Raw genomic sequence first — 20,562 nt, 5'->3', positions numbered from 1 at the left:
TAATTCTTAGTGATTATCTTACCACTTCCCTAACCCATATTTCAAAGTAATGCTTAAGTAAAAAATAGTAATTACTACAATAAATGCTTTTCTATATTTCCATATATTAAGAATCACTGTTCAAAGGTACAGATATCACAAACTTTTCATTTTAAAATAACTAAACCAAAAAAGCCAACACATTCATATAAAATGAGGTTAAAGATTCTATGAAAAAATAAAACTGAAGAAAAAGATAAAACACATTTGATGCCTTGTAAGAAATCCTAGAAGCCAAATAAAAAGCTATTATTATTAAGATGCTACTTCCAAAGCTTACCTGGAGCAAGGTTTAAATAAACACCATTACATGTAAGCAGTTTTTTCACAAACTGAAAATATTCTAAACTATATTGCATTCGGTTATGCATAAATTGCACATTTTGTTTCCGTACACTTCTCTCAATGGCTGGTGACATAATGATCTGATGGGGTCTTGCAATAGTTAGCTCTGATATATATCTTATCATCTCATCATCTTCATCTATCATATCCATTTGTTCATAAAAAAGTATGTAAGCATTCCACCACCTCTTCTGCCGCCTATATGACGTGCGCTTCATCATGTGATCAAATACTTCTCCCATGTACTCTCCACCAAAACACTGATTTTTCATTTCTTCATCATCATCCATTTTGCATTCTGTTACATCTCCATCATCAAATTTATACCAGTGATCTCTCAGATCATCTTTACCATTCCTTTGAATGATGTAAGAATAATAATGCCCACCGCTTGCTTGACCACTGTGTACAAGCACTCCTACAAGTCTGTACTTTGTGCCTCCTGTAGTTTCATTGTCAGACTGCTCTTTCTGTTCAGTCGACTGATTTTCTGAGTTTACATTATCCCTTTCCAGCTTTGCAACACCTGCTACTGTGTAAGGTCCCATATCCAGCTCTCGAGGAAATTCAAAATAATCATTGAATTTAATTGCACATTCTCTTTCCCAGTCATAGTCAAATCGTTTGAGTTGGATAGCAAGAACCCGAGGCAATTTTTTAATTAGCAGGCGCTTTACTGTGTCAACCTATAATAAACAGAGAATATAAACAAATGTTCTCTTGTAACTAGAAGAGAAACTAAAACAATTTTATGTTAATTTTAAAGTTTATGATCTATTTAAATTTATTTATAAGCAGATGAATAAATAATAATAAATACCATCAGGGTAATTATGTCATAACTGACTTAAACAATCCTTACTTACCAAAGCTGAAAATATACAAATATACTCATTCTTTGGTATCTGTAGGGGACTGGCTCGAGGACCCCCATAAATATCAAAATCTGTGTCTGCTCAAGTTTCTGATTTAAAACGGAGCAGTATTTACATATCATCTACAGACATCCTCCTGTATAGTTTAAACTATCTCTACATAACCTACTTAATACAATGTATTAAGTATGAAATTTAGATGGTTATTACACTGTAATGGCTTTTGAATTTGTATTACTTTTTATCGTAGTACTCCTATTTTTTGTTTTCAAATATTTTTAATACATGTTTAGAGGAATTGGTGTTTGCAGAAGCTGTGGATATGAAAAGTCCTTCATTTCTTGCAAACTGGAAAACATTACTGATAAAAACACTGATGGCTATGTAGTTCCATATGGCCACTATTACTTGACTATGTTACTCCTCTGATGTTTTCTTTTATGCTAATGAACAGAATTTGCTGTGAGTAAACTGAAGACATATGATAAGCAATTTTAATAGCAACTAATATTTATAGCACTTAAAAACCAGGTAATAAGTGCTGCACACATATTAATGAATTTTATCCTCACTGTCTTATAAAAAGGTACTACCTATATATAATTATTTTAAAACATGTGGATGAAGAGTAGCAGAAAGGGTGAGAAGAAATTGTCCCAAGTGTCAGAAGGGTAACAGGCAGTATAGCTTTATAAACAAACCACAATCTAAGTGGTGCGTAAGTTCAAAACAATGCAGGCAGCTTGAAAGTAAGGGGTTTTGAAGGTAAACGAAAATATATACATTATTTAATATATAATATCTTAAAAGACATGTTATCATTCTATCTCTCAAACTAAGTGCCAGAGATAAAAATTAGCTGGCTAGGCCCAAAAAATGAAATCTGGGCTGGGTGCAGTGGCTCACGCCTGTATTCCCGGCAGTTTGGGAGGCCAAGGCAGACAGATCACGAGGTCAGGAGTTCAAGACAAGCCTGGCCAACATAGTGAAACCTTGTCTCTACTAAAAATACAAAAAATTAGCCGGGCGTGCTGGCAGGTGCCTGTAATCTCAGCCAGTTGGGAGGCTGAGGTGGGAGAATCGCTTGAACCAGGAGGCAGAGGTTGCAGTGAGCCAAGATCGCCATTGCACTCCAGTCTGGGTGACAGTGCAGGACTCCATCTCAAAAAAATATATATATATATATTTAAAATGAGATCTGTTTGTGAAACTACATGTGGTTGTGAAAATCTGATATAACCCAATAAAACTAGCAAACTTCCCTACTTCAAGAGAAAACTAGAGTAAGAAAATAATGTTTTCTACTACCAACTCTTCAAGATTGAAGCATTCAATTGCAATTGATTTCAGGGCAGAGATGGAAAAACTTGTGAGATTCTGTGACTTTCAAAATTATTCACCCAATGAAAATGTTCTGTTTTTCCTAGTCTGGCACTGTATTTTATCAATATTACTTTGCTTTAAACCAGTTATCATCTTGACCACCTCTCTGCTACCACTGTAACAGCAGAGATACAGCAGAAGTTAATTTTGAAGATGAGCATAAACAACTCCAAAGTCTTCCTATTCTGTTCAATGCAATCATTACTTTTCAAAAGTAAAAAAAAAATACCTTTTTATCACATTTTTCACAATGATAAGCATTTGCACCTTCCAATAAATCTCCTTTGACATACTGTTCCAAAGAATCAAGAAGATTTTGATGATTTCTAATATCCACATTCAAAGTTGTAAAAGATTCTTCACATTCATACCTAAAGATATTATTAATGAAACAAATTAAAAGAATGTATTCTATACGTTGTTTTTTTTTTTTAATCTTTTAGAGACAGGGTCTTGCTCAGGCTGGAGTGCAGTGGCACAATCATAACTCACTGTAGCCTTGAACTCCTGGGCTTATGCCAGGGATCCCCAGCCAGTATGGGTATATCCTATTGGGAACTGGGCTGCACAGCAGCTAGTGAGTGGTGGGCAAGCTGGTGAAGCTTCATGTGTATTTAAACCACTCCCGTGGCTTGCATTACCACCAGAGCCTCATCTCTTGTCAGATCAGGGAAAGCATTTGATTCTCAAAAGAGCAAGAACACTGCTATCAACTACATATGTGAGTGATGTAGGTTGCGCACTCCTTGTAAGAATCCAAAGAGTGATAATCTGTTACTGTCTCCCACTGCCTCCAGATGGGACCATCTAGCTGCAGGAAAACAAGCTCAGGGCTCCCACTGATTCTACATTATGGTCATTATGGTGAGATGTATAATTATTTCATTATATATTATAATGTAATAATAACAGAAATAAAGGGCATAATAAATGTAAGATGCTTGAATCACCCCAAAACTATCCCCCCATCCTCAGTCTGTGAAAAAAATGATCTTCCATAAAACTGGTCCCTCATGCTGGAAGGTTGGGGACTGCTGCCTTTGGTGATCCTCCCACCTTAGCCTCCCTAGTGGCTAGGCCTACAAGTGGGTACTAATATGCCCAGGCAAGCTTTTTTTTTTTCTGTAGAGATGGGTTCTTGCTGTTGACTATGCTGGTCTTCAACTCCTGGGGTCAAGTGATCCTTCTGCCTCATCCTCCCCAAGTGCTATGATTACATGTGTGAGCCATCATGCCCAGCCTGGTTTCTAAATCTGATCCTTCTGGGGGCTGTGGCTCATGCCTGTAATTTCAGCACTTTCGGAGGCCAAAGCAGGCAGATCACCACAAGTCAGGAGTTCATGATCAGCTTGGCCAACATGGTGAAATCCCATTTCTACTAACAAAAACATATATATAAAAATTAGCCAGGTTTGGTGGTACATGCCTGTAATCCCAGCTACTTGGGAGGCTGAGGCAGGTGAATCACTTGAACCCAGGAGGCAGAAGTTGCAGTGAGCTGAGATGGCACCACTGCACTTGAGTGCCTGGGAGACAGAACAAGACTCCGTTTCAAAAGTAATAACAAATACATCCTTTCCTTAATTGTGAACTTGATGAAAAATTCATATGCAGTATTTAACACATCATGTCAAGTATATTAATCATACAATGTTATTAATAAGTAACATCTTTTATCAGTTGCTTATTTTGTACTGGGCACTGTATTAGATTCCTTACACATATTATAGCTCATCTTTACCTTCATAAAAGCCATGTTAGAGGTACATATCCATCCCTACTTTAAAGCTAAGACAATGGGGTTGAGTAGAGAAGTCAAAAAGAATAATTTGATACAGTTTATTAGGTGGAGTTATGCTTTGAAAACCAGCTTGTCTGGCCTTACCTCTTAAGTTCTTTATCTTCTATCACACTATGATACATATTATCTGTTTAAACAGTAATTCATGACGAGGTAAAAATAAGAATTAATCAAGCTCTAAAAAAAAGCCTATTCTAAACATTAATGAACTTTATTTTTAAGTGTCCCTCAATTTCTGTCATAAACACTTTCCTAATGTGTAAGTTCAAACACTTATCATACTTAAATGCCTCTGGTGTTCTTGTCTATAAAGTCATAAACATAAGCAGAGAGCAAGGTGTGGTGTGGCATTTGCCTGTATTGCCAGCTACTCAAAAGGCTGATGTAGGAGACGGTCACTTGAGGCCAGGAGTTTGAAGCTGTTGTGTGCTATGATCACACTTTTGAATAATCACTATACTTTAGCCAGGGAAACATAGTGAGACCCTGTCTTAAATAAATAAATACATACATACATACATACATAAATACATAAATAAATAAATAAATAAGTGGAGTAGAGAGCAAATAACGCAGGACTGAGTCAGCATCACAGATTATGGTAATTTTCTACAAACTCAGAAAATGAGATGGGGCAGGCATGTCAACCATCAAATCCATTCATCTAACCAATATTTTCAAAATATCTAAACAGTATCTCACTCTCTTGCACAGTCTAGAGTATCGTGGTGCGATCTCGGCTCACTGCAATTTCTGCCTCCCGGCTTCAAGCAATTTTACTGCCCCAGCCTCCTGAGTAGCTGGGATTACAGAAGCCTACCACCACACCCAGATAAGTTTTTTGTATTTTTAGTAGAAATGGGGCTTTACCACATTGGTCAGGCTGGTCTTGAACTCCTGACAGCAAGTGATCTGCCAGTGCTGGCGTTCCGAAGTGCTGGGATTGTAGGTGTGAGCTACCGTCCCTGGCCAGTTTCTCACAGTTGGAAACTTTTGATTTATTCAGGAAAAACAAGACAGTCAGAAAAATAAAATTACATTTATAAATGACTTATGCAAGTTGCTTTTGATCGGGAACCACCCCATAGAGGAGAATAAGGCTATCTTAGAGAATAAAATAATTAAAAGATACTACAATTAAAAGTGATACTCTGGCAAGGTATAGTGGCTCACGCCTGTAATCCCAGCACTTTGGGAGGCTGATGCAGGAGGAAAGCTTGAGCCTGGAGTTCGAGTCCAGCCTGGGAAACATGGTGAAACCCTAATTCTACAAGAAATACAAAATTTAGCTGGGTGTTACGGCATGTGACTATAGTGCTAGCTACTTAGGAAGCTGAGGTGAGAGGATTGCTTGAGCTTGGAAGGTTGAGGCTGTAGTGAGCTGTGATTGTGCCCCTGCATTCCAACCTCGGTGACAGAGTGAGACTCTATCTCAAAAAACAAAACAAAACAAAACAACCCCCAATGCCTTGTAATATAGAAGTCTTGGGATGCTAATAACAAGTATAGTTGGAATATATATTTTATTTACGCTATTGATATTTTTTACTGTTTCCTGTCTTGTCAAATCTTGCTAAGTGGTTTGATGTGCAAGCATATGTAACACTTCTCAAGAATAGTAAGAATTGAGAGTAATTTAAGTAATTTAAATGTTGCTTCCTTGGGAGATATGTTTCAAAACCCAAGAGATGGCTAAAACCTCAGATAGCATTGAACTCTATATACTATGTATACTCTGTGTTTTCTTCCTAAACATACATACTTAAGTTTGATTATGTTTAACTTATAAATGATGCACAGGAATAGATTAGCAGCCGCTCTTAGCCTTTTCTTTGGTGTATCTGAATTACCAGAATATTACTAAGTAAGAGGTATTTGAACTAAGTTGTGTGATATCTTTGACAGTCAATCTGACAACTGAGACAGCAACTAAGTAGATAACAGGCACAGAGACAGTATGGATATGCTAGAAAAAGGGATGATTCACATCCTGAGGAGGACAAAGCAGGACAGCCCCAAATTTGATCACGCTATTTAGAATGGGGCACAGTTTAAAACTTATAAATTGTTTATTTCTGGAGTCTTCCATTTAATTTTTTTTCTTTTTTTGAGAGTAGCTGGGATTATGGGCACATGCCACCGCACTCAGCTAATTTTTCCATTTTTGTAGAGGCAGGGTTTCACCATGTTGGCCAGGATGGTCTCAATCTCCTGACCTCGTGATCCACCTGCCTCGGCCTCCCAAAGCGAACGATTATGTGGAAACTGAAACCATGAATAATGGGTTACTACTCCAGTCTTGCCAATTATCTTTGGAAGTTCCATCTAAATATTCTGGTTGCTAGTTAGAACATAAAAAGAAAATGTCTATTTAAAGAGTAAGTGTAGATCTATGGAAAATGCCATTTTAAGACATAGGGTTAGTAAGACAAAGCAAACAAGAATGAATTGAGGAAGTAATAAAGTACTAACCAAATGTTCCTGGGAAGAAAAAAATCAGAATAGTGTAGTATGCATATGAATGTAATTCATTCATAGTCCTAGGCTTTTGGTATACTCTGCTTTTATGTAAGTACTAATGAAAGATTTACACTATTATTTAAAAAAAAAACCACGAAGTATACACTAAAAACATAATTAGCACTTACCTATGTGGGCAACCTTGGCAGATCTTCTGATCAGCAAAGGAGCCTCCTAGGACTTTACTTAGTAAAGCTGGGTGTCCTAAAGCTTTTAAAGCTTCATCTAAACTATCCACCAAAGAATTAAAAAACTCTAAGGCATCATGTTGTTCACGGAGATTAACAGGTTCACCCCAAAGCCTAAGAAGGAAATGAAACAAAATGAGTTACATAATATGTGCCTAGAATATCCATATTTTATAACAACAAAAATAACAATGACAAACATAAGCTGAGATTTTAACCCACATAGAAAAGAGAAATGCCCATTATGTTTGCAGAGGCAACACAATCGAAGTGCTTACAGTAATAATGATACTACAGTGTAAAAAGTTATAAATGGTGTGACTAAGCTGGATAGTAGTTTTAGAATAATGCTTGCTTTCTAAAGCATAGTATATTCAAGCACTTTCAAGTAAAAAATGACATTTACATGAGAAAGAACCTAATGCTTATGTGGATGCTTTAACTACTGCCTTAAAACTTTATCCTGCTTATTTTTGTTGATATAGTGAAAAGATCCTACCACTTAGTTACCATTGCTCATCAAAGCAATTTTTCCAAGTGAAAAGTGAAAGGTTTCTAAACATATTTTCAACAATCTAAATAGCCATAAAAGGTGAACCAATCCTAAGAAAATACCAATAATGAATATACAAAATGAGAACTACTGCTGCTGAAAGAGGTGATTCTGGAAGCTATCAAGAACATCTAACGATATTTTCCTAATAATAAGCATCAGAAAATGTCATTTTTAGCAAAAGGTATGGCAATATTTTGAACTTGCTAAGATGGTACACTGTGTTTTTCTTTGCGGTGAACTTTCACAATTAAAAAAATTGTTATAAATCTAAAAATAAATTTTAAATATTAATACATACAATAAAATTCACATACAATAGAAGGTACTCTGTTGAAGCCACAGGATGTGAGTTTTACAAATGGCAGCCAGCTGTGTAACCACCACAACTGGAGTATCAAACAATCTCTTAAGTACCTTCCTAAATTTCCTAATAGTAGCACTTTGTATGCCAAATGAATCTCCTGCTATTAATTCCTGGCAACCACTTACCTGTTCTTCATAAATCTGGAGTAGCCTTTTCTAGAATATTGTATACAAGAAGGCATACAGATTTAGTGTTTCCCTCCTTTTCATTATTGTGGTAGAGTTTACATAATTTACTTTTTATCCTTTTTAAAAAAGACATTAAATTTAATCAGGAAAAATGTAATCTGATAATTTAGAAGTATGATGGCAAATTAAAGAGAGAGGAGCACAGAACAAGTAGGATTCTTTATAAAACCAGGAGATTTTAGTTTGTCAGTACAAATCAACAGGACAATGTAACTAATAAAGGGGTAAAATGCTAATGTGTTAGGCTTCACTAATACATAAAGAGAAATCTGGTACCACATCTGGAGTATTCATTCAACTTTAAGGCCACTCTTTAAGAATACTGATGAACTGGAATGTGGCTTCATTCTTTTGTTTTTAATTAATATTAATTACTGTGGTAAAATAAATACAACACAACATTTACTTTTTAAATCATTTAAGTGTAAAGTTTAGTGGAATTAAGAACATTCATGATGGCTGCTGTACAACCATCACCACCATCCATCTCAGACCTCTCTTCATCTTGCAAAACTGAAATTATACCTATTAAACAACTCCTAAAAACTTCTGACAACCTCTGAAAATGAGCATTCATTTGGTACCTATAAATACAATCTCACGTAAGTGGGATCATACAGAATTTGTGTTTCTATAATTGGATCATTTCACCTAGCATAACGTCCTCAAGGCTCATCTATGTTGTAGCATATTACAGAATTTCCTTCAATGGGGAATAACATTTCATAATATGTATATAGATTTATCAATTTATCAGCTGATACAAACCAAAAATATTTTTACATTTATCAACTGTGAATGTCACTATGACTACTGAGTGTACACTAACTCTTTTGAGACCCTGCTTTCAATTCCTCTGGGTTTATACCCACCAGAGAAATGAGAAATTGCTGAAGCATATAGTAATTCTACTTTTATTGATTTTTGTGACAGAATCTTGCTTTATCGCCAAAGACAGGGAGTAATGGTGCAATCTTGGCTCACTGCAATCCCTGCCTCCCAAGTTCAAGGGATTCTCCTGCCCCAGCCTCCTGAATAGCTGTGATTACAGGTGTGTGCCACCATGCCCAGCTAGTTTTGTATTTTTAGTAGAGATGGGGTTTCAGGCTGGTCTCGAATTCTTGACCTCAGGTGACTGCCCGCCTCCACCTCCCAAAGTGCTGAGATTACAAGCGTGAGCCACCACACCCAGCTGTACTTCCACTTTTAACCTTTTGAGGAACCACTATATTGTTTTCAACACTGGCTGTACCATTTTACAATTCCACCAATAGTACACAAGGGTTTCAATTTTTTCACAGCCTCACCAGCAGTTACTTTTATAGTGATCATTCTAATACATCTAAAATGGTATTTCAATAGTTTTGTTGTGTGTTGCCTTTATGATTAGTAATAGTGAACATTTTTATATGTACCTCTTAGCCATGTGTATGTTTCCTGAAAAAACGTTTATTCAAATCTTTTGCTCATATTAGTCTGTTTTCACACTGCTGTTAAGTACTGAAACTGGGTACTTTATACAGAAAAGTTTAACTGACTGGGTTCCACATGGCTGTAAGGAAGTAAGATTGAGAGGCCTTAGGAAACTTAACAATCATGGTGGACAGGGAAGGGGAGGCAAGCACATCTTATATGACAGAGCAATATAAATCCTTCACCACCTTGGTTAAATTAATACCTAAGTATTTTATTTTTTGATGGCTATATAAATGTTGTCATACTTTCTTTTTGGGACTGTTTACTGTTACTGTATAGAAATGCAACTGATTTTTGTGAGACTCTGCATTCTGCTACTTTGCCTAATTCAATTATTTACTCCAACAGTTTTCGTAGGAGTATCTTCAGAAATTTATACATGTAGGATCACAGCATGTGTAAACAGAGATAATTTTTCTGCTCCTTTTCCAATGTGGATGCCTCTTCTTTTTTCTTGCCTAACTGTGCTGTGTAGGACTGCCAGTAGTATATTAAACAGCAGTGGTATAAATGGGCAGCTTTGCCTTGTTCGTTATCTTAGAGTAAAAGCTTTATATTACAAATATGCTTGCTCAGAGTTTTTTATATATGGCTTTTATTAAGCTGAGGCAGTTTTCCTTCTGTTCTGTATTCACTGCATGTTTTTATCATGAAAGGCAGTTCTGTTAAATGCTTTCTGTATCTCAATTGAGATGACGATGTGCTATTTTTTTGCTCATTAAAGTGGTGTATTACAATGATTAGTTTCACATGTTGAATCATCCACATATTCTTAGAATAAACCCCACTTGGTCATGATATAGTATTCTTTAAACATGCTGCTGAATTGGGTTTGCTAGTATTTTGTTGTGGAATTTTTCATCAATGTTTATAATGGATACTCGTCTATAATTTTCTTGCAGCACCTTTGTCAGCTTCTACATGTTAGATGTAGATTTGAGGCTTTCCTTTAGCATAATGAATGTGAACCCTTAACTCAGCTCCTGTGTCAATAGTTTAATCCTTTTTCTTTGCTGTGTTGTATTTCACCATATGAATGCACCAGAATTTACTCATCTATTAGTCATTCAAGGGACAAAAGTTGTTCCCAAAATTGCTGAGACACAAGCAATTTAGCACTGCTGATAAAGCTGCTATAAATACCTACATACAGGCTATATCTTAGTCTTCAATTCATTTTGGTAAATATCCAGGAGTCAGCCTGCTTAGTTGTACATTAAGTTTATGAATAAGTTTGCAAGAAACCGGCGATTTCCCAACGGATCACAACTTTGGAAAACTGTATCAGTAATGGTTGAGTATCACGTACTCGTGATCCAAACCAGCACTAGAAAAAAAACGGGTGTAGTTGTATCTCTTGCAGTTTTAACATAAAAACCCCTAATGAATAATGATGTTGAACACAGTTTTAAACCATTTATCTTCTTTGGTTAAGTTTTCAAATATTTTAAGAATTTTAATTATGTACTTTCTAATATTGAGCTAGAAAAATTCTTTATTTTGTATGTATTTTCCAAAATTTTTCCCATGCTATGCCTTTTCATTTTCTTAATGATGTCTTTGGAAGAGTAATACGGCTTTCCTTTTGATGAAGTCACACATATCAACATTTGCAAACTATCATCTAAATATTGTTTGATAACAATTCAAAGTAACAAAAAGTTTTTCTTCAATATTCTCACATTCTAGGTCTGAGTTTCATTTTGCGTTAAATTTGTATAAGGCACAAGTTGAGGTCCACTTCAGGGGAAAGGGTATTAATGCACAGTTGTCCCAGATCATTAAAAGCAAAGACTTTGTATTCTCCTCCCAAGATGGGGAAAAATGCAAAGTCTTTTCATTAAATGATCTGGGACATTAGCCATATTAGTATACTTTATTTTCCAAAGCTACACATGGTATTAATCTTTGTGCCTATCCTTTTATTAATGCCATGTTTTAATTTTTGTGTCTTTAATGGCAGTCTTGAAATCATGCAGTGGGAGTTCTCCAATTTGGATCATTTTCTTTCCCAAATTGTTTTAGCTTTCCTTGTCCTGTTTCCTTTCATGCTAATAATTGGTAAATTAATATATGTAAATATCCTGATAGAAAACGGGTCTATAAATCAATTTGGGAAGAACTGACATGTTAGCAATATTTCATCTTTCATTAAAGGGATAGTATGGTACCTGCATGTTCTTGGGGGAAAAATAAATAGTTGTGAGTTTTTTTCCATCAATTTTTACCTTCTTTGATCTCTGTAGTTTTGAGTGTTCAGCTTTCAGAAGCTGCAAATAGTTTTCAATGTTGTTCGGTTTTTTGTTTGTTTTGGTAAACAGTGTTCATATACAGTAAATAGAAACATAAAGGATAAATTATAATACACACATATACACACGCCCCCTTGTAAAATCACCTCAATCAAGATAATGAATGTATCCAACACTCAAATGATTTTCCTTTTTAATCTCTCCATTTTGCCTCTGCCATCCCATTCTTCCTGTCTCAAGCAACCACTTTGTGCCTTCTGCCAATTAGAATATTTCCATTTTCTATAATTTTAATACTAACACAATCACACAATATCCACCATTTCTGTGTGGTTTTTTTTTCCACTCACCATAATGAATTTGCATTCAACATGATAGCTGTACGCTGTTTGCAGATGCCTTTTATCAGGTTTTCTTTCACTATTAGTTTTGCCGATGTTTATCAGGAAAATCTATTTTGTCAAATGTTTTCTTACATCTACTGAAGTGATAAGTTTCCTTTTAGTTTGTTTAATCTAAGTACATTAATTGATTTAAACCAACTAAGCTTTCCTAAAATATATTCCACTTTGTGATCAGGTATTGTTTTTAACATTGTTCATTTCAACTTCCAAAATTATTTTTAGAAAGTGTGCATCTAACACCAGAAATGTGGTCTGTAGTTTCAGTATTTCCCTCTCCCGTTTTGGGGAAATTAATGAGACCATCTAAGGTTGTCCCATGGCTCGGTGATACTCTTTTCTTTTAGAAAATCGTTTTACCCTTGTGTTTTATAATGAATACATTTAACAGACCTTTTTTTCTGCAGTGTGTTATCAGCTGTTAATCTCATTTAGCATATTTTTCTTTTCTTTTTGAGATGGACTTTCACTCATTGCCCAAGCTGGAGTACAATGGCATGGTTTTGGCTCACTGAAACCTCCACCTCCCAGGCTCAAGCGATTCTCCTGCCTCAGCCTCCCAAGCAGCTGAGATTACAAGCATGCACCACCATATCTGGCTAGTTTTCTATTTTTTGTAGAACGTGTTTAACCATGTTGGCCAGGTTGGTCTCAAACTCCTGACCTCAGGTGATCCACCCGCCTCAGCCTCCCAAAGTGCTGTGATTAGAGGCATAAGCCTCGACCACGCCCAGCCTTAGCATATTTTTCATCTCTTCTAAGTCTTCATCTGCAGAGCTTTGTTGTAATTTTGCTTATCTCTTTTTGAACATATGAATATATTACAAAAACTTTTGAAAGTTTTTATTGTTTAACATCTGAGTCAGTTCTAGGTCAGGTCCACCTATTTGTTGATTCTTCGTGTGGTGGGTCATATATTCCTACTTCTTTGCATGCCTGATAATCTTTGACTAGATATAGATATTTTGAATTTTACCTTATTCAATGCTTGATATTCTGTACCCTTTTAAACTTTCTCTAGCTTGGTTTGAGACGTAGTTTGATTTTCCTGTTCACACTTTAGGTAGTCAGAAACACTGCATAGTATAGGAATAAGTATTCCTTGGTACTGAACAAGGCTTTTCTAGATACTCTATACCCTGTGAACTAACAGTTTTTCTAATGTGGCTGAGAGGAACAGCTATTTTTCCTGTTCCTATGAGAATTTAGACTGTTCCCTCTAATTCTTTCATGTGTTTCTTTCTTTACCCCAAATTGTTTCCTGGTTTACATGTAGTGCTTAGTTCTCTCTTGAATATTCAAGGAGAAATAAAGATTATTAGAATTCATGCAGCTCTCTGATGCACTATTACAAACCTTGGATGCTTTAGTCTCCTTGGATTCTCCACAATGTTTCCTCAAGTCAGGAATTCCACTGGTCTGACTCAATGTCCCACCCTACACTGTACTCTAACTAAGGCTACTGCAGGGCTCTTATTTGTTTCCTATCTCAAGAATAATATTTTTTTGTCTGATGCCTAATGTGTTGAAGCCATAATGTACTTTATCTGTATATTTTTAAAAAACTGTTTCACCAAAGGAGGCAAATTAAGTCCAAATTACTTCAAGCTGACAAGAAGTAAAAACATATTGTTTTCATTTTTAGCACTACTCTGAAGTTTCTTTCTCTATCACTTTTTTTTTTTCAACTTCATTGGTTTCTAGTACTTCTGAAATATCTTTGCTTGTTTTGGGTTTAATTTACTATTTTCTCCACTGTATTTTTTTCTTTCTTTTTTTTTTTTTTTTCATTTTTCTTTTTTTTAAGATAGGATCTTGCCTTATTGTCCAGGCTGGAGTGCAGCAAAGTAATCACAGCTCACTGTAGCCTCAACATATCGGGTTCAAGCTATACTCTTCCCTCAGCTTTCTGAGTAGCTAGGACTACAGGTGTGCACCACCATGCCCAGCTAATTTCTGTATTTTTAGGAGAGATGGAGGTTTCACCATGTTGGCCAGGCTAGTGTTGAACTCCTGGGCTCAAGTGATCTGCCCACCTTGGCCTCCCAAAGTGCTGGGATTACAGGCATAAGCCACCATACCTGGCTGCTCCCCTAGTTTTAAGGTGGAAAACAGGTTAATAACTCCTACATGAAAATATACTATTTACTGACCTGGCATGGTGGCTTATGCCTGTAATGCCAGTGCTTTGGGAGGCTCAGGCTGGTGGATCACCCAAGGTCTGGAGTTCGAGACCAGCCTCACCAACATGGTGAAACCCTGTCTCTATTAAAAGCACAAAAAATTAGCTGGGTGTGGTGGCAGACGCCTATAATCCCAGCTACCTGGGAGGCTGAGGCAGGAGAATCGCTTGAACCTGGGAAGTGGAGGTTGTGGTGAGTCGAGATCACACCATTGCACTTTAGCCTGGGCAACAAAACTGAAACTCCATCTCAAAAAAAAAAAAGAAAAGAAAATACACTGTTTACCATTCAACTATTCCCCACTAATTTTGGTAATCAGTGAATCTTTCTTGCATCAGTTATTACTGTGATGCTCTAATGGTGTTACTCTATTTCCTTCATTTATGTACTTATTCAATTATTTGCTTGTATCAGTATGAGTATTTATTTTATGTTAAGTATTATAATCTAATACGTTATTTTTTTCCTAAAATTGTTTCAATATTAAACATGAGAGCTTTTCAGTTGGCTCCTATGCCTACTTGATATTATTTCTTTTCTTTTTTGACAATTTCCTTAATGGCTAGCAACTAGGCCAATGTGCTCATAGTATCTGCTCCTGCCTGGCAACAAACCAACTTTCCAAGCAGGTCTGGTTCCTTTTTATCAGAAAATGGTACTTACAAATTAAGCTCTAGAAACCAATTGCTAGATACCTATGTACAAATTAAGCTCTAGATATCAACTGCTAGACACCTATGTTACTGCGGTCATTATTTTTAGACATTCTCAGTGTACAGAACTTGGAAATATATGTGTATATACCACATCAATGCTCACACACACATATCTCTATTGCTACACCTATCTGTATGTATGTGTCTAAACTTAAAAACATATATACAGGACAGCATGGTGGCTCAGCTCAAGCTGTAATCACAGCACTTTGAGGGGCTGATGGGGGCAGATCACTTGATGTCAGGAGTCCAAGACCAACTGGCCAACATGGTGAAACCCCATCTCTACTAAAAATAACAAAAAAAAATTAGCTGGGCATGGTGATAGGTGCCCGCAATCCCAGCTATTTGGGAGGCTCAGGCAGGAGAATCACTTGAACCTGTGAGGTGGACGTTGCAGTGAGCTGAGATTACACCACTGTATTCCAGCCTGGGCTACAGAGCAAGACTCTGTCTTGAAACAAACAAACAAACAAACAAACAAACAAACAAAAACACAACCACCAAGAAGCATACATACATATCACATCACATATGTAGTTTAAAATAAACATGACTACAACTACATACCAGTGTTCACTCAAGCCACCTACCTTCCCTTACCTGTAACTTATCTTTACAAAAATTACAATCCTGGCTGTTATTATCTATACTAGATTTGTTCACCCCTAATAAACATCTAAAGTAGTTCCAGAATTGGTAACACTTGGAACTAGAATTGCAGAGATTAGTACTTCTGTATAGTTCTTTTTATTTAGCTTTACAGTACCTACTCAATATACTGTTTTCCAAAGTTACTTGGGATGGTTCTTTCAATTTTTCTTGGCTAGTGATTTCCTGTTTTCTTTTCCCAAGCTTGGATTTTTTTTTTTTTAACAGAAGTTGAGATAATTGTAGAATCACATGGAGTTTTAAGAAATAACAGAGATACTGTTTTCTCTGTTTCTCTATTCTAATAAATAATAAAGATATCTTTTACCCAATTTCCCCAGCAATAGCATCTTGCAAAACTATGTAATATAGTATCACAATTGGGATACTATTATTGGTACAAGCCAAAATCTTAAATTAGATTTCTCTAGGTTTTACTTGTACTTATTTCTGTATGTACATTTAGCTATGTCTGTGTAATTTTACATATACACACAAATATATATGTACATAAATACATATATAGAATATATGTATAAATTATATACAGTTGCCTTATGAATTACATTATCACAGTGTTAATATTTTACCACTTCCATTAAGATACAGAAGCTTCACAGCCAGATAATAAGCATTTACTTTTCTTCATATATAATTGTCAAACATACTAAAACCATGCCTAATTACCCCTTAATGTTATTTTTACTTTCAATACTCATAGACATTTCAACAAACTAGGAAAGAAAAATAAGACTACTATATATACCATTTCCTGTTTGTATTCTTTCTTGCAATTCCATGTGTCCCTGTGTTTTACTACCTTTCTGCCAAAACTTTCGACAGAATTTAGAAATTTCTTCACAAGCTTCCATTCTCATGAGAATAAATGTATAATCCCACTAACTACTAAGAGATATTTTCACTGGACATCAGAATATGACTTTTATTCTTTATCTACTTTTTCTTCTGCTGCCTGTACTTTTGATGTAATCAAACAAATCACTGCCAAACCCAATGTCATAAATTTTTCCTTTAAACTTTTAAAATTTTATTTCTTATGTTTAGCTTTGATTCATATTGAGTCAATATTTAAATATGGTATAATGCAGGATTGTCCAAGGGAGAGAATACACTCATGGGTTCTGAGTTTCTGTTTCTTGATGGGCTGGTGAAGTTCCTTCCTCACCCTCTTTTATCTTATCACTAGACAAAGAAACTAAAAACCCATGGCTTCAGGCTGCTTTTAGCCTAAAACAAAACAAAACCTAACAATGAAATAAGGCAGGTTGGACAAGCTTATCTAAGGCAAGGTTTTAATGATGAATGACTAAGAGCTTTTCCTCTAAGACCAGGAACAACTCAAAGATACCCACTTTTGGGTGGGCGCAGTGGCTCACGCTTGTAATCCCAGCACTTTGGGAGGCCGAGGCGGACGGATCACGAGGTCAGGAGATCGAGACCATGGTGAAACCCCGTCTCTACTAAAAAATACAAAAAATTAGCCAGGCGTGGTGGCGGGCGCCTGTAGTCCCAGCTACTCGGAGAGGCTGAGGCAGGAGAATGGTGTGAAACCAGGAGGCGGAGCTTGCAGTGAGCCAAGATTGCGTCACTGCACTCCAGCCTGGGTGACAGAGTGAGACTCCGTCTCAAAAAAAAAAAGAAAAGAAAAAAAAAAGATACCCACTTTTACCACTTCTATTTGACATAGTAATTCTCCTAGACAATCATTAAAGAAATAAGAAACAAAAAGCATCCAAATTGAAATCCTAAGGATTACACACAAGTATACATCACTATGATAAAATAATTGAACAAAGTTTCCAAATCAGAACCCCAAAATCAATACGGGGATATGAGGGAGTTATTATTAATGAATATAAAGTTTCAATTTAAAAGAAGAAAAACTGGCAGGGCACGGTGGCCCAGCCTGTAATCCCAGTGCTTTGGAAGGCAGAGCCAGGTGGATCACCTGAAGTTGGGAGTTCCAGACCATCCTGGCCAACATGGTGAAACCTTGTCTCTACTAAAAATATAAAAATTAGCTGGGTGTGGTGGCAGGAGCCTGTAATCCCAGCTACTTGGTAGGCTGAGGCAGGAAAATTGCTTGAACCCGGGAGGTGGAGGTTGCAGTGAACCGAGATCATGCTACTGCACTGCAGCACGGCGACAGAGCAAGACTCCGTCTCAAAAAAAAAAAAAAAAAGATGAAAAACCTTCAGATATAGTGGTGTAAAGGTATATAATGTCAGTGACCTGGACAACTAAAATCTATTAAAAGGGTGAATTTTTATGTTATGCACATTCTGCCATGATAGAAATAGTAAATCACAGGAGGAGCCCGAAAATGAAAAGAAAAAAAAGGTAAGTATGATTTCATCAAAATTTAAAACTATTGGCCGGGTGCTGTGGCTCACGCCTGTAATCTCAGCACTTTGGGAGGCCAAGGTGCGCAGATCACCTGAGGTCAGGAGTTCAAGACCAGCCTGGCCAATGTGGTAAAACTCCGTCTCTAATAAAAATACAAAAATTAGCTGGGTGGGGTGGCATGGGCCTGTAGTCCTAGCCACTTGGGAGGCTGAGGCAGAAGAATTGCTTGAATCTGGGAGGCAGAGGTTGCAGTGAGCCAAGATTGCACCACTGCAATCCAGCCTGGGTGACAGAGTAACACTCTGAAAAAGAAAAACCTTTTAAGCATAAAGTGTACATAAAGATACTGAGAGGATAATCCACAGATGGGAGAAAGTATTTCTAAATAATTTATCTTTAAGGGCCTACTATCACAAATACACAAAAAAGATACAAAGAAGTCTTACAACGCAACAACAAAAGGCAATCGAAAAATGAGAAAAGTATTTGAACAGACATTTCCTTAATAAAGTACAGAAATTGCTAATAAGTATATGAAAAATGCTCAACAGTACTAACAGTCATTAGGGAAATGCAAATCAAATTCAAAATAAGATAATACTTCACGTATTTCAAGATGGATATACTAAAAGTAAGGAAATAGCAAGTGTTGACAGATGTAGAGAAACTGTAACCTTCATAATTTGCTGACAGAAAATGTAAATATCTGGACCAGGGCCAGTGGATCATCTGAGATCTGGAGTTTGAGACCAGCCTGGACAACAAGGCCAAACCTCATCTCTACCAAAAACCCTGTCTCTACTGAAAATACAAAAATTAGCTGTGATGGAGTGCTGGTGGAGCACGTCTGTAGTCCCAGCTACTCAGGAGCTGAGGCAGGGAGGCTGAGGCAGGACAGTTGCTCGAACCTGGGATGTAAAGGCTGCTGTGAACTGAGATTGCGCCACTGTACTCCAGCCTGGGTAACAGAGTGAGACTACTTGTCAAGGAAAAAAAAGAAAATGTAAAATTCTACAGGGTCTTTGGAAACCAATTTGGTGGCTCCACAACAAGTTAGACATAGAATTACCACATGCCCCAGTAACCGCATTTCTAGGTCTACTCCAAAAAGAAATGAAACACGCATCCACACACAAACTTGTTCATGAATTTTCACAGAGCCATTATTCACAATAGCCCAGAGATGGAAATCATCTAAAGGTAATCAACGGATAAATAAACAAAACATGGTCTAGTCATACAATGAAATATAATTCAGCCATAAAATGAACAAAGTGCCGATACGTTACAAAATGGACATACCTTTAACACACCATGTTTAACACAACAAGCTAGACAGAAAGGCCATATATTCTGTGATTAAATTACAAGAAATATCAAAAATATGCAACCTATATATAGAGAAAACTAATTTTTTGTTGCCAGGGTAGGGAGAAGAGAAAAGTGGGCTGAATGAGTATTTAATGAGCAGGGAACCCTTTTTTCGGTGATGAAAATGTCCTGGAACCAAATGGTGGTGATACTTTCACAAAAATTCTGAATGTACCAAAAAGCACTGAATTGTACACTATTAAATGGTTAAAATGGCGAATTTTATGAGAACTTTACCACAAAAGAAAAAAATGTATTAGGAACATATGTGTCTAGAGTTTGTGTAACATAAATGTGTTAGGACAAATTGTGAGCTCCACACTTATTTGGACAGAATCACTGCGAGGACAAAAACACACATAATTTAAGTACAAACACATTTTAGCCTAATACATTTAAATACAGATTATAAAGAAGCAAAACTATAAATATCTATATATGTGTGTATGAAATTCCTCTATAATAATGTATATAATTATGTAACTGTGTATTCAATTATCACACATATATTATTAAGTAAAAGATTTGAAGACAAACTTAAAAGTGTTATAGTAAATTGGAAGAACAAGAACAGAATTGTCGGCCGGGCACGGTGGCTCGCGGCTGTAATCCCAGCACTTTGGGAGGCCGAGGTGGGCAGATCACGAGGTCAGGAGATCGAGACCATGGTGAAACCCCGTCTCTACTTAAAATACAGAAAAATTAGCCAGGCGCCGTGGCGGGCCCCTGTAGTCCCAGCTACTCGGAGAGGCTGGGGCAGGAGAATGGCGTGAACCCGGGAGGCGGAGCTTGCAGTGAGCCGAGACTGTGCCACTGCACTCCAGCCTGGGCGACAGAGCGAGACTCCGTCTCAAAAAAGAAAAAGAACAGAATTGTTGACTAGATT

General features: G+C 36.6%; 1 protein-coding gene across 9 annotated transcripts in view; it reads right to left on the bottom strand.

Moving 5' to 3' along the window:
* USP9Y (ubiquitin specific peptidase 9 Y-linked) overlaps positions 1–20,562 on the bottom strand; it is a 215,213-nt gene that overhangs the window by 22,007 nt on the left and 172,644 nt on the right. For all 9 annotated transcript variants that reach the window (XR_010119796.1, XM_063635449.1, XM_063635447.1 and 6 more), the window contains 3 exons: positions 7,092–7,265; positions 2,872–3,013; positions 320–1,070 (listed from right to left, as the gene is read on the bottom strand). Coding sequence is in view for 8 of the 9 variants with exons in the window: in XM_063635449.1 (XP_063491519.1) it covers positions 320–1,070; positions 2,872–3,013; positions 7,092–7,265 (1,067 nt within the window). In the remaining variant the exon portion in view is untranslated. The remainder of the gene's footprint in view (positions 1–319; positions 1,071–2,871; positions 3,014–7,091; positions 7,266–20,562) is intronic.

The sequence above is a fragment of the Symphalangus syndactylus genome, chromosome Y (assembly GCF_028878055.3).
Source record: "Symphalangus syndactylus isolate Jambi chromosome Y, NHGRI_mSymSyn1-v2.1_pri, whole genome shotgun sequence".
In the NCBI taxonomy this organism is placed as follows: domain Eukaryota; kingdom Metazoa; phylum Chordata; class Mammalia; order Primates; family Hylobatidae; genus Symphalangus; species Symphalangus syndactylus.
This window is presented reverse-complemented; position numbering and strand designations above follow the sequence as displayed.